At 56.2% G+C, this 21,579-nt stretch overlaps 2 protein-coding genes across 6 annotated transcripts; one reads left to right on the top strand and one right to left on the bottom strand.

Annotated features, from left to right (window-relative positions):
* The first annotated feature begins 5,940 nt into the window (after nt 1-5,940).
* Nucleotides 5,941-15,453, top strand: INPP5J (inositol polyphosphate-5-phosphatase J). Of its 2 annotated transcripts, XM_060121340.1 has the most exons (13): nt 5,941-6,045; nt 7,688-8,775; nt 9,127-9,240; nt 9,362-9,470; nt 9,676-9,792; nt 10,115-10,290; nt 10,687-10,798; nt 10,938-11,047; nt 11,184-11,367; nt 13,928-14,065; nt 14,214-14,291; nt 14,418-14,522; nt 14,721-15,453. In XM_060121340.1, the coding sequence occupies exons 1-13, from the start codon at nt 5,941-5,943 to the stop codon at nt 15,225-15,227; spliced, it is 2,943 nt and encodes a 980-aa protein (XP_059977323.1). In that variant the 3' UTR covers nt 15,228-15,453. The 2 variants fall into 2 exon arrangements, with proteins under 2 accessions (XP_059977323.1, XP_059977324.1); XM_060121341.1 differs by lacking the exon at nt 9,676-9,792.
* Nucleotides 11,904-21,263, bottom strand: PLA2G3 (phospholipase A2 group III). Of its 4 annotated transcripts, none has more exons than XR_009534772.1 (8): nt 20,718-21,263; nt 19,563-19,695; nt 19,174-19,308; nt 18,572-18,879; nt 17,819-17,948; nt 17,594-17,710; nt 16,405-16,962; nt 11,904-12,322 (listed from the first exon to the last, which is right to left on the bottom strand). XR_009534772.1 is itself a non-coding variant. In XM_060121342.1 (7 exons), the coding sequence occupies exons 1-7, from the start codon at nt 21,229-21,231 to the stop codon at nt 16,749-16,751; spliced, it is 1,551 nt and encodes a 516-aa protein (XP_059977325.1). In that variant the 5' UTR covers nt 21,232-21,263; the 3' UTR covers nt 15,973-16,748. The 4 variants fall into 4 exon arrangements, 2 of the variants coding, with proteins under 2 accessions (XP_059977325.1, XP_059977326.1); XR_009534773.1 differs by lacking the exon at nt 11,904-12,322 and adding an exon at nt 13,167-13,508; XM_060121342.1 differs by lacking the exon at nt 11,904-12,322 and having other exon boundaries at nt 15,973-16,962.
* Nucleotides 21,264-21,579: the final 316 nt, after the last annotated feature.

Here is a 21,579-nt window from a genome sequence, read left to right as displayed (position 1 = left end):
TAGGGTAGAGAACCAAGCAATTGTTTAAAATGATGCAGCATACTGTTGAATGACATGGAGAATGTTCATAGTTATGGTATTAACTTTTTTTAAAAAGCTATGAAACAGTAATATCAGCTGGGAGTTGCGATGCTCTGGGCTGCAAGTCAGAGAAACCTCAAGTTTAACTGGCTTAAACAATGAAAGGAATCTGTTAGCTCAAATAACAAAATAGTCCAGGCAGGGAGGGCTTCAGGTGAGGTTTGATCTGGTTGGTAAAGTCACCAAGACCTGATCTCTTTCCATTCTGCTTCTATAACATCAGCTTATCATTAGCCCAATTACCTTCATGGTGTCAAGATGGCTGCCGGTAGTAACCAGTACCACCACAGACTTCTTCATTCATATCTAACCAAGGGGAAATCTTTTTTTTTTTTTTTTTTTGTAAACTTCTCAGGAGAGAAAACAAGCTTTCTTTCCCAAAACCCCCAGCAAAAGTTTCCTTATATCTCACTAGGTCCATCCATGATCTAATCAAGTGTCTGGGGAAATGCAAATGCTCCCTGGCTTAACCAGTTGGGACCCATTCCTGAAGATTGTCAAGGATATGAGCTGCAATGGATGTATGGCGGCAACAGAGTAGCCAATGGATTTTATAAAATATGTATATATAAATACATACGCCTTCACCAAAAACCATAATCTAAAGGAAACAACCCAAGAAGTCAAAATGGTCATCTCTTGGTAGATGAAATTATAGGTGAATTTTTTTTCTCCTTTACAATATTTTTCTGTGTTTTCTATAATAAACATGTGTTACCTAAACACAAACAGTAATTTTTTTTTTTTTTTTTTTTTTTTTTTTTGGAGTACGCGGGCCTTTCACTGTTGTGGCCTCTCCCATTGAGGAGCACAGGCTCCGGACGTGCAGGCTCAGTGGTCATGGCTCACGGGCACAGCCAATCCGCAGCATGTGGGATCTTCCCGGACCAGGACACGAACCTGTGTCCCCTGCATCGGCAGGTGGACTCTCAACCACTGCACCACCAGGGAAGCCCAACAGTAATATTTGTTAACAAAAAGAATGGGTCATATGCCATGGGTTCCCTCTACCCCACCCCACACCCCAGCAAGGGCCTCAGATTGGCTGAATCCAGAGGCCCCGTGGAGCCCATGGCTTTTCTGCTGACAGAGCCAAACCTCAGCACCCCATGGGCCCACACTGTTCACTGGACAGGTGCCACCAAACCACCCTCATTGCATTAACCTGGACTCTGTGTCCTGGAGGGGCCATAGCCTGGGCTGCTGAGTGTTGACTAGCCAGCTAGTGGAACTGATGGTAGTGACTGGCCACAACAGTACCAGGAACATTCCGGCATCAGCAGTCATGGGAGGCCCAGGATCTCCCAGAACAGATCTCTGCTCATAATCCATGCCTTTATGGGGCAGTTTGTAATCTAGGCCAGCAGCCCTCCTCAGGTGGGGCTGGGTTTGGGGTTTAGTCTGTGATAAAGCCAGGCTCAGACAAGGTCAGGGTCAGTCCTTAGCCTATGCCCAGGTTCAGAACTGAGTCTGGGGCTGGAGTCAGGGCTCAGTCAGTGACTGGGATTTGGTCTCCGTCTGTGACTATGTTCAGGGCTCAGCCTTTGACCAGATTCAGTGCACAGTCTGAGGTCAGGGACTAGTATGTGACCAGAGTTGTGTGACCCAGGGTGAGAGCTCAGTTTGAGACCAGCGTTCAGTCAATGATTAGATTCAGGGCTCAGTCTGTGACCAAGATCAGGGCTCAGTCTGCCACCAGGTTCAGTTAATGACCAGACTTGGATCTCAGTCTAGACCTGGGCTTGGGGCTCAGTCTAAAATCAAGGGTTAGTCCAAACCAGGGTTAAAGTTCAGTCTGTGACTGTGGCTCAGTCTTAAGCTAGGATCAGCGCTCGATCTGGGTCCAGAATTGAGGTCTCCAGTTGGAATCAGGCTAGGTCAGGCTTGGATCAGGCTCAGTACTTGACCAGAACCAAGGCTCAATCTAGAGCTGGGGTAGAGGCTCAGTCTTAGTGTGGGATCGGGGCTCAGTTAACACCAAGATTAAGGCTCAAGCTGGATCTGGACTCAGGGCTAGGGTTTAGTCTGGCTCTGTGCTCTGTTCTGAGCTCCAATATAGAAGTTTCTGGAGACCTGGGCACCAAGGGCAGGTCAGCATGCAAGAAAGGAGAGCCCCCAGGCAAGCTTCTGTCCCTGCAGTAAACCTCTCTTTGCCTGCTGAAGCCAGTTGTCCTAGAGCCTTCTAACCTACATGGCTCTGCTGCCTGAGAGCCCCTCAAACCAGAATAAAAATAGCCATTCATTTCAGAGCAGCTGACAGCGGGTGCCAGCCTGACTGGGAGGAGGGGAAGCTGAGGAGAGGAAGGAAGGATGTTTGAGCTCAGGCCCCAGCTGTGTGACCTTGGGAAAGTCACTCCTCCTCCTTGAACCCATTCCTGAGGAGCAGAATGGGAGGTGAGGATGACCTAGAGGTGAGAACGAGGGGAGAGTGATATAACATGTGGCAGTTGGTACCAATAAGGAACTCTGGAGTGAAGCCCTGGGAGGAAAAATGCTCCTCCAGGTCCTGTATACTTTCTCCTCCAGGAAGCCCTCCTTGATGCTTACCTCTTCCACCTTCCCACACTACCCTGTAGCACCCTCTATGTCTCAAAACATTTCTCAACTAGTGGCCACAGTGTGACCTCCCTCACAGGTGACCAGCGAGCAAAACGAAGAGGACAGACCCTTCTGTACCATTACCATCCTCAGGTGCCCCTGGCAGGTGGATCGAGGAAGAGGAAGAGGAAAGAGGAAGAAGCACGTCTCTCTCTCCCTTCCCTACTTCTGGGGGATTTACTCTGAGCCAAAGGGCCATGAGGGCACGTGTCCAGAGTTTGCATCCTTTCACAGCCGGAACCTTTCATGCTCCATACCTTTGCACCTGCTGCTCCCTCTGCTTGCCGGGGTGTTTCTTCTCTTTTCAGTTTGGCAATACAGATTCTCCTTCAAAGAATAGGTTCAACAGGAACGTCTGTGGGGGAGAATTATCCACCATCTCCCTGGGAACCCCATGCTCTGTCCCCTGCTGGCTGTGTAATCCCTAGGCCTCAGTTTCTTCCTCTGTCAAATGGGGATCTTATTACCAACATCACAGGGTTACTATGGAGAGTAACTGAGATAACCCATCAACCACCTCCTTTCCTATCCCTGACCCGAACAGCCTGGAGGGTAGCACTAAGATTTCTAGGGTGGGGCAGGAAAAGGTGTACTCTCTGCCTCAGTACACCACCCCCTACCCCCAGGAGCGAGGGAAGGGAGGGAGCCAGGAGGTGTCTCCGGAGACAGCCACCTCCAGGGGGGTGGTTCTCCCTGGCAGCTGCCCCCAGCCTGCCACCCTGAGCCCCAGAGCCTGTTATCAACCTCCTTAGTCATCACACCAGGAGCTCAAATATAGCTCTTACCCTGTTCTCTTCTCAGCCAAGGTCCGCCCCCTGCCCCCTTCCCCTAGCAAGGCCATGTCTGGGTCTCAGAGCCCCTTTTCCTTCCCCCCGACCCAGGAATGCAACTATGCTGGGCCTCAGTTTCAGCATCCTCCAAATGGGCAGGTTGGAATAGATGATGATGATGGGGATGATGATGATGATGATGATGATTGTGGTGGTGGTAGTGGTGGTGATGGTGGTAACTCCAGGGAAGCTGCCCTTACTGAGAGCTTGCTTGTGCCAGGCTCTGTGCTAAACTCTTCAGATGTATTATCTTGTTGAATTCTTACAGCAATCTTGGAGGTATCTACTGTTTTTATCTGCCTTACACAGACCAGGAATCTGAGTGACTCTTCAAGTAAATCAGTGGCAGAGACAGAAACAAAGTCCCCTGAAGGATCTGAGCTCAGGGAGGGGACATGGTGGAGATCCTGGCTGCCCCACTGGGGCAGAGGAGCCCTTTGAATACTTATTTGCATGACATTTGCCTGGTTTCTCAAGGACATTGATGCCCCTGTCTCAGCCCGGATGGTTGAGCCCTAGGACTGCTTCCAGGGACTTGGATCTGTCTCCCATCACTTCCAGGATTGCAACAGAAGCCAAGTACTCTTGGGGGCCTCAGTTTTCCCATCTGTAAAATAGGAGTCAGAGGGCTAGGCAGGGTAAGTTCAAAATTTCCTCCCACATCTGGTGGCCTGAGCACCACCACCCTGTTCACGCTCACTTCCTCCCTCACCACCACCCGCATCTTCACCTCCACCTCCACCACCACCTCTTCTTCCATTAACATAACACCCCCACCACCTCGTCTGCCCCCATCCCTCCTCCACTGTTACTATAACCCCCATCTCTTCATTCTAGCACCTCCACCATCACCAACCTTTGTTATCATCTCTACTATTGCCATCACCATTACCTCCACTACCTCTTCTATCACATCCATCCCACCACTATCACCTCCACTTTGCCAGCACTGTCACCTCACCACCACCACCAGCACTGTCAGTCCTCACTTCCATTATAATTACATACATTATCATCTCCACCCCTTCGATCACCACTGTCGTTACCTCCCCCATCACCAACGTCATCACTTCCACCATTACCACATTTCTACCCCAGGACCCTAATATGGCCTGGGTCTCTGCCCCTGCAAATTCCAGCCTCATAGAGGTGCTAGCCCAGAAACACAGACTAGACTCAGAGACTAGCAGAGGTGGGAAGCCCATCCAGGAGAGGGAATGAGGTATCTGTCTATGTGACTTTCATGCAGGGGACCACACTGGTCCATGAGGATACAGAGGTGACTGTTGATCAGCAGGGAGCTCTGGGCACAAAACTCTGATCATTTTCTGCCTAAACTGAGTGAGATCACTCCTCTGTAAGCAATCAAGCAGCTCTGGAGGAATCAGGGTTTCAGGGACTGCTTAGCAGATAAGAGTGAGGGTGGGGAAGAGGCAGAAGCAGAGCCCACAGCTATCTCCGGCCGTATCTGAACCTGTCACTCATTCACTCTTCTCACTGATTGATTGATTCATTCAACAAACACTTCCCTAGGTCTGTTGGAGACCAGGCCCTATGCTGGGTCCTGGCCAAAGAAGTTCCCAGACCTGTTTTTGACCCTCCTGCCAGTCTGTTCCCCCACTGCTGGGCCTTTCTCCACCCCAGTTCCCTTCCCCCAGACATCCCAATTGACTCTTGTGGTTCCTGGGTCACTGAGGCTCAGGGGACCTCCCCAGCTCACCAGGTGACCTTGAGCAAGTCCCTCTCCCAAGCCACACCCAGTGAGTCTTGGAGGAGGAAAGTTGAGAGGAGCTGGGCTGGGCCTGGCTGTGAGGACATCCAAGGGCAGGCTCAAGGTGTCTGCAGAAGAGGAGGGGCCAGTGCTGAGGTTGAGATGGGAAAGATTCCAGTTGCTGGAGCCTGAGTGTCTGGCTCTGGGATGGGAAGGATAGAGCCAGGAGAGGGGCGGGCACCAAGGCCTGAAAATGGGGCAAGGGTGGGGGCCAAGGCAAGCCCTGAGCTGGCAGGGAGTCAAGAAGGTCACAGGATCAGAGCAGGGACTCAGGTGTCTCTGAAGCCCTGGAGAGGGGGCTGACCTCTGAGCTACCTTACCCTCAGGTGTGTCAATGCCCCTCACTTGAGCAAGGGCTGGCCAGGCCTACTGGCTGGAGGGTGGGAACAGAAAGACAGCTTCCACTATGCTGCCAGCTGGGACCTGTGCCAGGCCAATGGACCCACTCCCCCTGATTCCTCCCCCACCATGACCATTCCAGGCTCAGCAGCCAGTCCCCAGGGGGTAGGCCACCTTGCCCTGGCCACCTCTATGTTGGGAAGTTGGTGCCTGTGTCTTTAAATTCTCAGCAGGTTGAAACGGCTGATGACATCACTGGTTCCTGGGAGCTAGCGGAGGAGCTGGAGCCCAAGGGAACCCAGGCTGCCGGGGGCTGCAGACATGGAGGGCCAGGGCATCAGTGGCAGCGGGAGGCCGGGGACCCAGGCTGGCCTGGGCCCCCTGCCCATGCCCCATGGGATTTCCCAAACTGGGGCACCCTCCAAGGTAAGACCCCTAAATCCTAGTTCCCCCATTCCTGATCCTTAATCCCACACCCCCCCACATACTGCAGGCACCCTGGTGCCCCAGCTGAGGGGCTGGCACTCTCCTCTGCCCACCAAGCAGGGGCTGGGCAAACAGGGTACCCTAGGGGCTGAGGGGGTAGTGATGGGACACTCAGAGAGAGATGGAGTTAGCTGTCTCCAGGACCTCCTGGGAAAGCCCTGGACCAGGTATCAGGGGACCCAGCTGTGCTCCAGCTTTGCTATGTGACCTTGGGCAAGTTGCTTGTCCTTTCTGAGCTAATGCAAAATGAGGAGGCTTGTCCCTGAAGACTGAAACTGTGACATCTGGGATGTCTAAGTTGTTAGTGCTGGAGGCGGTGTGTGTTTGGGGTGGGGGTTTGGAGTGGGACACTAGGAACCAAGGAGGATGCCCAAAATGCAAGCCTCAAAGATCTGAGTTTGGGGACAGAGGTGGAGGCAGAGTTTCAGATTCTCTGAACCAAGCAGGACACGGGATGCAGACAGAACTGCATCTCTGGAGGCAGGGATGGGGCCACCCCAGGCTGAGTGTAAACCTTCGTCTACCCTCCCTGGCAAGGGACACTTTATCCTGACTTCTGGAGACAGGGGCATCAGACAGGGACAGATGGGAAAGGAAGAGGAGGTCCTTGCAGGGCCCCACACCACCCACTCCACCTGCTGGACATAAAGAGGATACCTGCTTGCCTGTCCTCACAGGTGGGGTGACAACGGTAAGAGGGTACAACTTGTGCACAGTGGTGCGGCGCCAGGATCAACAGAATCCTGGACTTGCTCTGGGTGTTAGAATCACACTTGGGAGGAATGACTATTCCATGGAGCTCAAATGGAAGCCTAGCAAATTTTGGCTCGTACATGCAGAGGATATGAGACCTAGGCTTCCCAGGATCAGGTGTGGCCAGGGATCCTTCACCAGCGTCCTTCATTTTAAGACAGGGAAACTGAGGCCCTGGGCAGGGAAGTGCTTGCCTAAGGTCACACAGAGCTGGGCTGGGAATCGACATGGCCAGTCCCAACCCAGGCTCTTGCTCCTGCACGGAGCTCTAGGAATGGGTGACGAGGACAGAGAGGGCTGTGACCAAGGAATTGGGATGTGGCGGGGGGAACCTGAGGGTTCCTGTGTACTGTGGAGGAAAGGGGGTGGTGTTTAACAGGCTGGCCCCAGGGTGTCCTGAGTGGGAAGATCTGGGGGGGTCAGATCAGTAGCCCTTGGCTAGGGGAGCAGCAGGGACTGCAGGGGTGGGCGGTGCTCAGGGAAGCTGACTCCAGCCACCCAACACTCCAGGGTGGCCAGGGAGTGGGTGCCAGCCAGGAAGGCAAGGAGAGCCCTCAGGTCCAGGCTCACACTCTGCCTCCTTTGAGTTGGGGGTCTTAGTTTCACCTCTATGAAAGAGGTGTCACAGGTGAGGGAGGGGATAGGTTTCCATGTCCTGTTTCCTCCAAAAGAGAAGCTGATTCACAGCAGAATGGATTGAGGTGAGAAATTAGGAAGAACTTCCTCAGAAAGATGTGCCTTTCTTAGCTAGACAGAGTCTGCTGGGGTCTATATGGAAGTGGAGGCCTGGTTAGGGTTGACTCTGAGTCTCTGACTTGTCCTATCCAAGATGGACTCACGTTTTCAGCTCTCAGCGAAGGAGAATGCAGCACCAGTATGCTCGGAACCAAGGTTGGCTCTGACACCTGTGGGGCCACCAGCAGCAATGCCATCTTCCTCAAAGGGGCCAAGCCTGGCTCTGGCGTCTCCCCGACCCATCCTGTCTCCAATGTCTACCCCTGGAGAGCAGAAGACAGCTCCTGCCCATCGCAGCTCCAGACTGGCTCCAACACCTGTGGGCCATTTGGTGGTGTCTGCCTCAGCTGGGCCGAAGCCTCCTCCAGCTACCCTGGGGCCCAGGCTGGCTCCACTGTCCAGGGACCAGAAGCAGGTGCCACCTGCCTCCATGGGACCCAAGCCAGCCCTGGCTGCTTCAGGCCTGAGCCTGGCCGTGGCATCTGAGAAACAGCCCCCACAGCCCCCCTCCAGCTCTTCCCCAGTGCCCAGTCCAGTTCTGTCACCCTCTCAGGAACAGGCCCTGACTCCAGCATCCATGACATCAGCCCTGGCCTCTGTGGGATGGACACCAGCTAAGCAGAGGGATGCCCCAGCCCCTAGACCTCTCTCCCCTTCAGAAGGGCATCTCCAGCCCCCCACTCAGACATCTGGTCCTGTGGGCTCCCCATCCTTGATTCAAGCCCCCCCAGACCCTCGGATCTCCCCCTCCTTCAGAGCCCGGCCTGAGGCCCCCCGCAGCAGCCCTGAGGATCCTGTCCTGTCCCGGACACCACAGACTCTGCCCCTGGATGTGGGCCAGGGTCCTCCAGAGCCTGGCACTCACTCCCCCGGACTTCTCTACCCCACCTTCCGGCCAGGGGCCCCCCTAGCCCAGACTTTGCCCCCACCTCTGCCCAAGCCACCCCGATCTCCCAGCCGCTCCCCCAGCCGCTCCCCAAACCGCTCCCCGTGTGTCCCCCCAGCTCCTGAGATGGCCCTCCCCAGGCCTGGCACCCAGGGTGCCGGGCCTGGTGGGCATCTGAGCCCCAACCTTCAGCCCAGAGAAACCCCAGCCCCTCTTACCACCTCCTCTTCTACATCCACCTCGTCATCCTCCTCTTGGTCAGCTCAGCCCACCTGCAAGAGCGACCCTGGCTTCTGGTGAGGGGCCCTCTCCCAAGACATTGCTGGGGCTTGAACTCTAAGACTAGCCATCCTTCTAGGGTGGCTTACCCTACTCCACCCCAGCTGACCTCCCTGAGGAAGATTCCCTGTGGGTGTTAGGCCCACTCTGGGGCCCTCGGAAGACAGCATCCTCTCCTAAGGGACTTGCCTACCCCGCCTCAGTTGATCTCCCTTGGAAGTCTGGTGGAAGGGACCCTGGGCCCACTGTGGGTCCTTCTGAGGGCTTATACTCAAGCTTATTTCCCCAGAAAAAGCCCTGTGGGAGGGAGGTTGAGGGTAAGAGAGTGGTCCCCAGTAGTAACCCCTTCTGTACCCCCACCTCCCCAGGATCACTGTGGTCACATGGAACGTGGGCACCGCCATGCCCCCCGATGATGTCACATCCCTCCTTCACCTGGGCAGCAGCGATGACAGCGACAGGGCAGACATGATCGCCATAGGGTGAGGGGACAGGGCAAGTAGACTCCCTCCTGAGCCCCTCCTGCCTCCCAGACCCTCTCCCACGGGAGGGGTTTCTAGGGCGCCCCCCCCAATCCGAAGGCCGCCTCACAGTCCCCCACAGGTTGCAGGAAGTGAACTCTATGATCAACAAGCGGCTCAAGGACGCGCTCTTCACCGACCAGTGGAGCGAGCTCTTCATGGACGCACTGGGGCCCTTCAACTTCGTGCTGGTAACTCCCCCCTCAACCCCCGGGCAGGTGGAGACCCCTGGATTACTCGGCCCTAGCTCTGCCTTGATTCACCGTGGGGCCCGCTGGGCCTCGGTGGCCGGGTCCATGAAATGGGAAGATGGAAAAGCAGACCTTTAAGAACCGGAAAAGGCGGGGTCGGGGGAGTTGTGTCCTGCCTCTCAGCCTCCTCACGCCTCTGCTGCAGGTGAGTACTGTGCGGATGCAGGGCGTCATCCTGCTGCTGTTCGCCAAGTACTACCACCTGCCCTTCCTGAGGGATGTGCAGACTGATTGCACGCGCACTGGCCTGGGTGGCTATTGGGTGAGCGTGGAAGCGGCCTGGGAGGGTACAGGGCCCTAAGGGATCCGTAGGACCCCCGCGTACTGGCAATATCCCCTCCCCAAGCTACACCCCTTACTCTGAGGCCTGCCTCTCCCCACCCACCCCCACCCCTCGTTTTCTAGACCCCGCCCCTTTCTGTCCCCGCCCCTCCTATTGTTCCACTCCTTTCCCTAGAACCCACCCCTCTCCACACCTCCACGGGTCCTGGGCCTCACCCGCTGACCCCGCCCACCCTAAGCCCCGCGGGCCTCACCTCCTAGCCTAGGCCCCGCCCATAACCCACCCAACCTTGTTTCCCAAGGGCAACAAGGGTGGAGTGAGTGTGCGACTGGCCGCCTTCGGGCACATGCTGTGTTTCCTGAACTGCCACCTGCCGGCCCACATGGACAAAGCGGAGCAGCGCAAGGACAACTTCCAGACCATCCTCAGCCTCCAGCAGTTCCAGGGGCCTGGAGCTCAAGGCATCTTGGATCACGAGTATGGGCCGGGGCGGGACCTAATGGGGCTTGGGCGGGGCTAGTGAAGGAGGGGTGGGACTCAGGGGCGAGACCTGTGCGCCTAGTGGGGAGAGGCGGGGCCTATGGGGGTGGAGACCACCCACACTATAGCTAGGAACAAGAAAGCTGGTAAGTTTGATGGGGAGGTGGAGCCTGCAGGGTGGAGCTTTGCTGAGGGGCAAGGCCTTGCTAGGGGTCGGAACCTAACTTCTAAGTCTACACCCCCTGCTGCTCCGTGGTGGGCTGGCGGCCCTGCAGCAACCCACCCACCCTCTGCGTCATCACTAGGAGCAGCTGTCGGGTTGGATGGGGGCAGAGAAGGATCTGGGCTGGGCTCTTCACCCCATGGACCCCGCTGACCCCCACCTCCGAACAGCCTCGTGTTCTGGTTCGGGGACCTGAACTTCCGCATCGAGAGCTACGACCTGCACTTCGTCAAATTTGCCATCGACAGCGAGCAGCTCCACCAGCTCTGGGAGAAAGACCAGGTGGGGAATCCCAGCCTGGACCCCAAAACCCCAAGCACACAGAACATGCCCTAGGACCACCTGTACCCTAGGCTATGGTCCTTCCCTCACCTGCCCTGCCCAAGCTCTTGTCCAATTCTGTGCTTCTGGACCCTCACAGCTCAACATGGCCAAGAACACCTGGCCCATCCTGAGGGGCTTCCAGGAGGGGCCCCTCAACTTTGCGCCCACCTTCAAGTTTGACGTGGGTACTAACAAATATGATACCAGGTGAGCTCAGAACTGGGATGAGAGGTGGGGATGTGGGCTGAGGTCTTCTGGATAAGGGAGACAGGAAAGAGAGACAGGAGGCAGAGGTGCCTTGACCCCCAACCCCTGATACTCAGCCTACCCTTGCCCACCGCAGTGCCAAGAAGCGGAAGCCAGCCTGGACAGACCGTATCCTGTGGAAGGTCAAGGCTCCAGGTGGAGGTCCCAGCCCCTCAGGACGGGAGAGCCACCGGCTCCAGGTGACCCAGCACAGCTACCACAGCCACATGGAATACACTGTCAGCGACCACAAGCCCGTGGCTGCCCAGTTCGTCCTGCACGTGAGTCCTGGCCTCATCCTCCCCGCATGACATCCCCAGGCCCAGCTCAGCAACCCACTGCCCACCGGTAACCCCTTAGACCTGCCCTCAGCAGCATCCACTTGTCACAGCAGACTGGGAATGGGATTATGATCTCCATTATTTATGTGCGATGCCATGCGGTATGTGCGATCTTAGTTCCCGGACCAGGGATCGAACCCATGCCCCCTGCATTGGGAGCTCAGAGTCTTAACCACTGGACCACCGGGGAAGTCCTATGATCTCCATTTTCAGGTGAAAATTCTGAGGCCCAGAGACACAGCACCCCTTGCCCCGGGTCACATGGCTACTAAAGGGAAGGTTAGGATTTGCACCCTGGCTAGTCTGATTTCAAAGTGTATACCTTTTCCACTAATCTCTATTTCCCCTTTTCTGAGAAAGGCTAGGGCAACTTATGTTAAAATTCACATATATAATAAGACCAGCCACGAAAATATTTACTCAAATCCCATGTAGCATTCATTCACATTCTTTTATTATTTTTTTACCATCTTACCATATGTGATGGGGAGGGGGAGTAGAGATACAAAAAAATACAAAGCTAAACCCTATATAGTTACTATAAAATTTAGCATTGTGTTTAGGATTTTTTTAATTATAAATTTTTATTGATTTATGTATTTATTTTTGGTTGCGTTGGGTCTTCTTGCTGCGCGCAGGCTTTCTCTAGTTGCGGCGAGCGGGGGCTACTCTTCATTGTGGTGTGCGGATTTCTTATTGCAGTGGCTTCTCTTGTTGCGGAGCTCAGGCTCTAGGCATGCAGACTTCAGTAGTTGTGGTGCATGGACTTGGTTGCTCCATGGCATGTGGGATCTTCCCACACCAGGGCTCGAACCCGTGTCCCCTGCATTGGCAAGTGGATTCTTAACCACTGCACCACCAGGGAAGCCCCTGTGTTTAGGATTGGGGCTCCTAGCTGCCAAAGGAAAAAGGGGAAATCCGAGAATGTCAGAACTGTATCTTAGAGACCATTTAGTCCAACTTTCTGTTAGTGGGGTAGGCATGCGCCCCAAGTTGCACACAGGCTCAGCAGCAGAGTGGGGTGGAGCCCAATTTCCAGTCCTGAAACTCAACTCTGGGCTCTCCGATTCTCTTGATCTGATAAGAGGGAGCCCAGCAGACCAGAGAATGTTTTCCCTGCTAACTTTGTCATATGGTCAGTCAGAGGGACAGTGGCCAATGTCCTCAGCTGGGAATGGAAATCTGCCCGTGTCTGGCCTCCCATGACATTTGGTAAAAGCCTTGAGTGTGAGGTTTAACCCCCAATCAGGGACCTCACCTTGAGAACCACTCCTTTTGGGTGCCCTATCCTTCCCTCCTTATCTAGAACGCTGTCTCTTGTAAAACATTACCTGTTGAGCACCTACTATATGCCAGAGCCTACGTAGCCTACTTCATGTATGTCATCCCTTTGAATACTGTGGTAGGCCCTGAGGATGTCTAAATTCTCCTCCCAGTTTTACTGATGAGAGAAACAGAGGCTCAGAGAACTTAAATCTCTTATCCAAAGCAACACAGCACAGGACTCAGCAGGAGTTTTGACCCCACAAGGCCCTAAAGGGTATTTCCAAGAGCGCAACCTGGCCAGACCTGTTGTTAGGAACCCACAGGCAGGGAGAGGATGTGCTGGTTTCTTCTGGAGCAGCTTGGCTTAGAAGCGGAGGAGGGAGAGAAAGTTGAAACCAGATAAACAGGGGAGCAGACAAAGCCTGAGGCTGGCACCACCGAGTCTTTCCCTGAGGGACAGAGGTGAAGCCAGTACCCTGGCCACCTGCCACCCCAGCAACCCCATCCACATGGTGAACCCCTGCTCAGCCTGGGGTGACCCTGAGAAGATTCTTTTGTCTCCATGGACTGATGACAGACAAGGTTAATAGTGGTTCCTTAATACAGGTGGGGAAACTGAGTCTTACTTAGCCTGATGAGGGGCTTATCTGAGGTCATGAAGCAGGTTAGTAGCAGAGCCTGGACGGTCTCCAGCCATCTACCCAGAGCTCTTCTTGCCTGCTCATGGGTGTTCACTTTACTCCAGAATATCCAGTGCATCATGGGACTCCTTTGTTAGCTTATAGGCAAGTCATTCATTGAGCACCTACTGTATACTGAGAAGTTTATAGGATGCTTTATATGGTATCTCATTGAACCTGCAGAGCAACCCCAAGAGTTAAATAAGATCATCAGAGTTTAAGGACAGGAGCCCTTCTATTCAGAGAGGTCAAGAAACTCACCTTGGGTCACACTGCATAACAATGGCAGAGCCAGGGCCAAACCCACAGTCTACTAAGCTTCAAAGCTGTGTTCTCACTCACTCCCTAAGGAGGCTAAGGACAAAAAGAGCCCTGAGCTGGGAGGCAGGAAACCTGGCATTCATCCTAGACCTGTTCTTCCTCAGTTTCCCAGCCTGTGCATTGGCTTCAAAGGCCCTTCATCTCAGCCAATTTGTGCTGACGCAGGCCCAAGGACTCTAGGTGCATAGAATACTAGAGGGTCTCCTCTGATGTTGCCCCCTGCCCCTGGGCAGTTTGCCTTCAGAGACGAAGTGCCGCTTGTGCGGCTGGATGTGGCAGACGAGTGGGTGCGGCCGGAGCAGGCTGTGGTGAGGTACCGCATAGAGACGGTGTTCGCCCGCAGCTCCTGGGACTGGATCGGCTTGTACCGGGTGAGACGGGCAGGGGTGGTCGGTACATCGGGGAAGGAAGGGCCTGAAGGGGCAGCCAGGGACCCATGTGGGGTCCCTGGCTTCCCCAGAGTTTCAGGCTGCTGGGGTCAGACCTTAGGGGTCACGACCCTGATTGCTCTCGCCCCAGGTGGGTTTCCGCCACTGCAAGGACTACGTGGCTTATGTCTGGGCCAAACACGAGGATGTGGATGGGAACATCTACCAGGTACTTAAGGGGAGGGGGAGAGTGGGAGGAAGTCCCCATTGCCCTTGGGGGCTCAGGATTCAGCTTGAAGGGTCCTGAGGCTGCCTCCCTCATCCCAACCTGGGCCTAAACCCCCTGGCCCACCAGGTGACATTCAGTGAGGAGTCACTGCCCAAGGGTCACGGAGACTTCATCCTGGGCTATTATAGCCACACCCACAGCATCCTTATCGGGGTCACTGAGCCCTTCCAGGTAAGTAGGCCAGGCTGCAGGGTCAGGGGCGCCAAAGGAGTACTCAAAGTCCTCTACAGCTTCTACATTCTGTTCTGTGACCTCCTACAAGTATCCTGACCTTCCTGGGTCTGCCAAGGGGGAGGGCAGGAGTGGTTCCCAGAGGCCTCAGTGGCCGGTTGGGGAGAGGGGCACCCCAGTGACCAGCCTTCCCCCCAGATCTCACTGCCTACCTCGGAGCTGGCCAGCAGCAGCACAGACAGCTCGGGTGCCAGCTCGGAGGACGAGGATGACAGCACCCTGGAGCTGCTTGCATCCAAGTCCCGCAGCCCAAGCCCTGGCAAGTCCAAGCGGCACCGTAGCCGAAGCCCAGGTCTGGCCCGCTTCCCCAGCCTCGCCCTGCAGCCCTCGTCCTGTGAACGCCGTGGCACCAGCCGAAGCCCCTCGCCCCAGAGCCGCCGCCTGCCTCGGGTAGCCCCCAACGGGGGCAGTGATGGTGGCAGCCGGGGCAACAGTGAGGAGGGGCCCCCTGGGCTGCCTGGGTCCTGGGCCTTCCCACCATCTGTGCCTCAAAGCCTGGGGTTGCTGCCTGCCTTGCGCCTAGAGACCGTAGACCCCGGTGGTGGCAGCTCCTGGGGACCCAATCGGGAGGCCCCGGCCCCCGACAGCCTGTCTCCCAGCCCCCAGGGTCAGCAGGGCCTGGAGGAAGGGGGCCTGGGGCCCTGAGGGTGAGGTGGGCAGGCAGGCCCAGGTGGCCCCCTGGGGCGCTGCCCCAATCTTCTGCAAACCCACCTGCCTCCCTCCTGCTGCTGCTCCAGCTTTATGTGCACCTGCCACTCTGTTCTGGCCAGGGGTGGCCAACTGGGGTCCCCCAAACTTGGTCCTAGCACCTCAACTGTGACAATCAGCAAACCCCTATCCCAGCCCCCATCTGGGATGGGGGAGCAAACCTAGAGGTCATCAATTAGGAATTAAATTCTCCAGCCTCACTCCTGACTTCTTCCTAACTTGTTAGCAGTCTAGGGTTGGGGGCAGTCAGAGGAAGGGACTAAAGAGATGAGAGGATGACAGATCTGACAGTTACCAGGCACCAGCTGTATACATTACACATGCCATGTCCTTTAAGCTGCACCACAAGTTGTGGTGTTGAGTTCAGTGTAGTTCTTAGCTCCATTTCACAGGTGAGCAAACTGAGACCTCCAAGAGGTTATGTGAACCTTTAAAAATCAGATGCCTAGGGCTTCCCTGGTGGCTCAGTGGTTGAGAGTCCGCCTGCCGATGCAGAGGATATGGGTTCATGCCCCGGTCCGGGAAGATCCCACATGCCGCGGAGCGGCTGGGCCCGTGAGCCATGGCCGCTGAGCCTGCGCGTCCGGAGCCTGTGCTCCACAACGGGAGAGGCCACAACAGTGAGAGGCCCACGTACCGCAAAAAAAAAAAAAAAAAATCAGACGCCTAAGCACAGTTTGGCTGTGTGCTGGAGGGAGGGAACATTTACTAGGTGCTGAGTGCTGTCCGTGAGTTGGTTCGCTTAATCCTCAACAACCCTGTGAGGTAGGTCCTGTTTACACTCCCCTTTTTCAGACGAGGAAGCTAAGGCTCAGAATGAAGGAGGTGTCTTGCTTAAGGGCACGGGGGAGATCTGAATTTAGGTCTAGGGCAGAAAGAATGGGCCAGGGCTGGGCCAGGAAGAGCATAGGAGCTGTTAAGCGAAGGGGTCCCCTGGGGAGGTGAGTTGGGAAGCCCCTTTCTAGCTTCCGCCACCCTGGATTCAGACACAGGCACTTCTGTGACATCCCTCATTCCCCACCTGCTGCCCTAGACCTCAGCAGGCAGACGCTGGGGCTTCCCTGGGCAAGTTCTTGAGACATGCATTAATTTTGCAACATAGACATATATGTACCTCCTCCTGGTACCTCCTGGGGCTGCTGCAATGTTACCTTCTCCCCATTCCCATCTGTATGTTAATTTCTCTGCCCCAAGCCTGGGGCAGCAGAATGAGCCTCCTGAATACCACATCCAAGCACAGAGGGGTTGTGTCACCAGCCCAAGATCACCCAGCGCAGCAGGAGACGTGGTCCAGCATTTGGGTCTTGGCCCCCCCACCATACCCATGCAGCCCTCTGGCTATCCACAAGAGCCCGTCCATGCTTCAGTCTAACACGTGGAGGGGAAGCTGAGACCCCCAGGGCCTAGCAAAGCCAGGAACGAGGTCCAGTCTTGTGCCCAGGAGAGCTGGAACTGAGGTCACTGGTTCCAGGATTTCTGCTGTCCTTCAGGTCCTCCGGCTCCCTGGGTCAGCTGCAGACACCGGTCATAGAATGACATGGGGGCCTTTGGGTGCTCTGAAGTCCATGCCTGCCTGTTGTCTGTGCCTGTCCCCTGGAGCTGGAGTTGCCTCTGCTGAAGTTGCCGCAGGTGCCGAGCTGACACCTTGATGGCCCTGGGGTCTTTGGAACAGCTGTGAGGAGAGAAAAGTGGGGCAGGTGGTCATAACTGCCAAGAATCCCACCCTACTCTGCAGAGAGGGTGACCAAGGCCCAGAGAGGAGCAGGGGTGGGGCTGGGAGGGTGGGGGGCTGTTACACCTAGCAGGGGGCAGGATAAACCTGGGTTGGCAGCCAGAGGCCCAGGTTCTGCCACTAGCTGGCTGCAGAAACCTGGGTCAGTCTGGGCCTCAGTTTCCCTACCTGTGAAATAGGAAAAGTAACAGAGTTAGCTTTGAGAATCAGAATTGAAATGAAATTGTGGATTATGGGGTAAGAGTTAAGGAGGTGTTTCACTATGTGTCCTGCAGGCCTTGGCCTATGTACGTCACACACGCCACTTCCTTGGCTTCTACCTCCATTTTATAGGTAAGGAAACAGGTGTGGAGAGGTTATTCAGCTTGCAAGGTCACATAGGAAGTAAATGACAGAGTTGAGATGCAACCTACATGGGCCAACTGCAGAGCCGAACCCAGGGATGATGACAGTGGAGCTCAGAGGTCCCCTGACCCCCTCCATCACCCTCTCAGCCCAGGTGCACAAAGGGAGCAGAGGCAACCCACCCCTTGGGAAATCCCCCATCCCTCCTGGCCCTGATGTCACTTACCCTTTGCCCTCAGCACAGTCCAGTGGAGGGGCCAGTTTGAAGCAGGTCATGCCCAGCAGCTCCCAAAGTATGTTGGCGCCCACAGGTGGGCTGTGGAGCCTCAGGAAGCGTGCCAGACTGAGGACAGAGGCAGACTCAGGCTGGGGCAGGGCCTCATCAGCCAGGTGTCCCTTCCCAGTGCCTGGCAACAGGCAGCCCACCCCCAAGGGTCCAAGCAGGCCTCACCGGCGCGTGCAGTTGCAGTGGAAGAGGGGTTCACGGGCATCGTTGAACAGCTGGAACTTGGTCTTCTGGGGCCCGATCTGATGCTCACACTGGTCCAGGCGGCGGAAGCCGCGGCAGGCCTGGCGGGCACCTGGGGGCAGGTGTGGTGGTGAGAGGAGCCCTGTCCGATGCCCACTGCCATCCGGCACACATGCTCTGTCCCACACACAGTGTCCCTCCATCTCATGCCCTTTGTGCCTTCAGAGTGCCTCACACATAGGAGACGCGTGCACATGCACACACACACACAGAGCAGTGCTGCCATGGGGAAGCCCAGAGAGTCGAGAGTGGTCAGAAAAGGTTTCCTGGAGGCAGAGGCTCCTAAGCTGAGGCTGGAAGAGGGGAAGAGTCAGGGAGAATTCTCCAGGCAGCAAGAAGAGCATGTGCAAAGGCCCAGCAGTGGGAGAGAGCAAGTGGCTTTAGAAGAACCAAATGAAGTTTGTGGAACTGGAGTTTCGACTGGGGAGTAGGATATGCAGGACCAGACTCGACAACCCCTGGGTGTTGGGACATCATGGTGGGGCCTCAGCGAGGAGTGCCATGGACAAGTTTGGAGCTTACAAAAATCCCTCTGGCTGTAGCACGAGAGAGGTTGGGAGACCCCAGAAGGAGCTCAGAGCAGGAAAGGAAGCAACACAGGGGGCCCCCCACCCTGAACAGAGTCAGGGACACCTCCTTACAACAGGAGCCCCCAAGGTTAGGTTCTGAGCTCACCTTGAGGTTTTAGGCCACGCCATAGTCCCTGGAGGCCTGAATCAGTGACCTCCAGATGGACTATGGAGGCCACATCAGGCCCAGGGGAGGCCACAGGGGCCTGGAGGGCTGTGGCATTGGCTTGGCTGGGGTACTTGGACTCTTTCTGCTGTGCTGGCCACTTCTGAGGGTGCTGAATCCACCGAGGCTTGCTGGGTGCTGGGTTCTGAGGACTGGGAGTCAGGGGAATGGCAAGGGAGCTCCAGGAGGCATTGTAGAAGGTCCTGGGCTGGAGACGGGCGAGGGATACAGAGCCATATGTTCTACACCTGGGAGGTAGCACATGGTGGCAATTGGTAACCCAGAATCCCCCCTCCCAGAAGTCCCCAGGTTCATCTCCATGGAGATCAGGGCTCTGCCAGTCCCACCCCTCATCCCACATCCCACTGGGTCCTGCAGGGCACCCAGGGAGCATCTGCATCCTGGGCCCAACCCTGAGGAGAAGACAGGGAGGACGAGGCATCATTCCCTGGAGGACAGACATACAGAAAGGCTTCCCTCCCAGGTTTGGAGCCCGAGCTCCCCACTGGCTGGGAAGGGGCTCGAAAGGGGCAGCCACATACCCGCCCCACCAGTACCACTCCACACAGGCCTCCTGGTCCTCCAGGACGAAACAGGGGATCGCCAGCACGTTGAAGAAGGCCACGCCCACGATGTCAGAGATGGAGTCCCGCTGGTTATGCAGGCACTGCTGGAACCTGTCCCAGAGCCAGCACTCAGGTTCCTGGACCACAGAGAGCTACTGGCTCCTCTCCCAGACCACCTGGTCACTACCAGTCAGGTGATTTGGGGTCCAAGTGTCCCCTCTCCTGTTAGGCCTCAGCTTTCCCACTGCACAGTGGACTCCGGCTGGCTGATCCTTTAGGATTCTCTGGAATCCCAGACTCTGCACCAGGTAATCCCGGTGGATAATCCCACCCCAAGTTCCCAGCCCTCCCTGCCCACCACCAACCTGGCATCACAGTTGCAGTGGGAGATGGTGTGGAGTCGGTAGTTTCGGATGCCATAGTTGTACTGGAAGGGTGAGACAGTCTGTGGGCAGCGGTCGTGTTCCTGGCAGCAGAGATCAGGGCCCTGGAAGACCCCTGCAGGGAGCGGAGGGGGCACCAGCTCAGCAGGGTTGTGAGCACCACATGCCGGCTATGCCCGCGTGGTGTTGGGAGCAGAGACCTCGTTCTCATCCCAGCCCTGATACAGATGACCTGGGTTGCCTCAGGCCTCTCCCTGTGGGACTCACAGTTCCAAAGCTTGAAGAGAACACCCAGGTACAGCCTCTGTTGGGCAATTCCAAGTGCCAGGCAGCCCACCCAGGAACCCTTGCCCACGGAAATATCTTCCTCAGGTGAACTGGTGTCTGCCTCCAGAGTTCTCGGGCTCACACCACAAGTGAAACTCCAAAGTTATGAATGTGTGTGGAATGGAATGGTAAACAGCAGGGTGCAATCTCGCTGGCACAATGAGGCATTGTCAGGATGCCAGCCTGCTCCAACTCAAGTGCCAAGTCCTCCTCCCAGCCCTCCACGTGTATGCACTGACAGCTGTACCGAGAGTGCAAAAAAGCCATGCATGTTTTTCACCACCTGAGCAATGATGCCCTTTACTGAGCATCTCCCAAATGCCTGGCACTTCCCACACCCAAGCACACAGCAGCCCTGGGAAGGAGGTGTCACGTTTATTGTACAGGTGAGGAAACAGATTCAGAGAGGGGAGGTGACTCGTTCAGCTCGGAAGGGCTGAGCTGGGATTTGAACCCAGGCCTCCCCTCCCACTCGGCGTCCCCTCCACTGGGCACCCTGTGCCCATAAAACCTCCTCTTGGGTAATGTTTTTTTGGCTCAGCCGACCCTGGATCCACCCCAGCCAGCCTCCTTCCTCAGATGGTAATTAATGAAGCCTCCCAGGTGTGAGTAGGACCTTTCCCATCTATAACCACATTCAAGCATCCCATGATGAGATTTATGGTCACCCCATTTTACAGATAAGGAAATTGAGGGTCAGAGTGGTTAAGTCACTTCCTCAGGACACACAGCCTGGGAGAGTGGGTACCAGGGCTAAAGGCTGCATTTCCCCCCCACACCAGCCACCCTGTCCACACACCGATGGCTCACCCAGCTCCGAGGTGTTCCCGGCAGAATCCCCAACTCCACACCACAGTGTGCCAGGCATGGTCCAGCCTCTCTTCACTCGCTGGTTCCCCATGCCAGGCGCTCCACTCTGCCCTGCTGCTCGCTTCTCCCTGGTCTCTGCTGGACTCTCGGCAGGCCCTCTGCAGGCCTCCCACTGACGCTTAAGGGTGGCCAGGGCTCTCTGCAGCTCAGGTCCAGGGGTGTGGATGAAGGAGTCCCGGGTGATCTCACCAGCACAGAGGGTACTGAAGGCTGTAGTGAGCTCTGGCTCATCCTGCCGGCTGCACACCTGCAGCCTCCCGTGCCCATCCCAGCGGGCATGGAACAGGGCTAGTCCCTGGGCATCCTTGCCCAAGAAGCTAAGGAACCCCAAAAGGCTGCCAGAGATGGGTCTGGCCAAGTGGCAGGAGGTGCTGTGCAAGTGGAGGGCAGGGGAGTCCCCCAGAGCTGCCCCCAGGAAGTTCAGCACCCCCAAGAGCACCACCAGAACCCCCATTCCGCCCTGGCCCAGCCCAGTCAGACAAAGCCCCCGGGAATCCTACCCTGGTGGGCCCACGAGGCAGCAGCTCTGTAGCTGAGCAGAAGCCAGCCCAGCCGACCCGGTGCTGCGGGGCCAATGAATGGAGCTTTGGGAGGAGTAGGAAGGAGGCTGGAGTATGGGGTGATCTGGGGCTTGTAACTGAATCCACCGGCTGGGCAGGCCGCTGATTGGCTGAGGAGTACACTGGCCGGGGCCCACGCCCCCACTTGGCCTGCCTTTCTCCACGCCTTCCAGTCACCTGCCACCAGCCTCGCCTGGATGGGGACGGTAGGAGCCAAAGCCCTGGGCCCTGGGGGCAGGGGC

The sequence above is a fragment of the Lagenorhynchus albirostris genome, chromosome 14 (assembly GCF_949774975.1).
Source record: "Lagenorhynchus albirostris chromosome 14, mLagAlb1.1, whole genome shotgun sequence".
In the NCBI taxonomy this organism is placed as follows: Eukaryota; Metazoa; Chordata; class Mammalia; order Artiodactyla; family Delphinidae; genus Lagenorhynchus; species Lagenorhynchus albirostris.
This window is presented reverse-complemented; position numbering and strand designations above follow the sequence as displayed.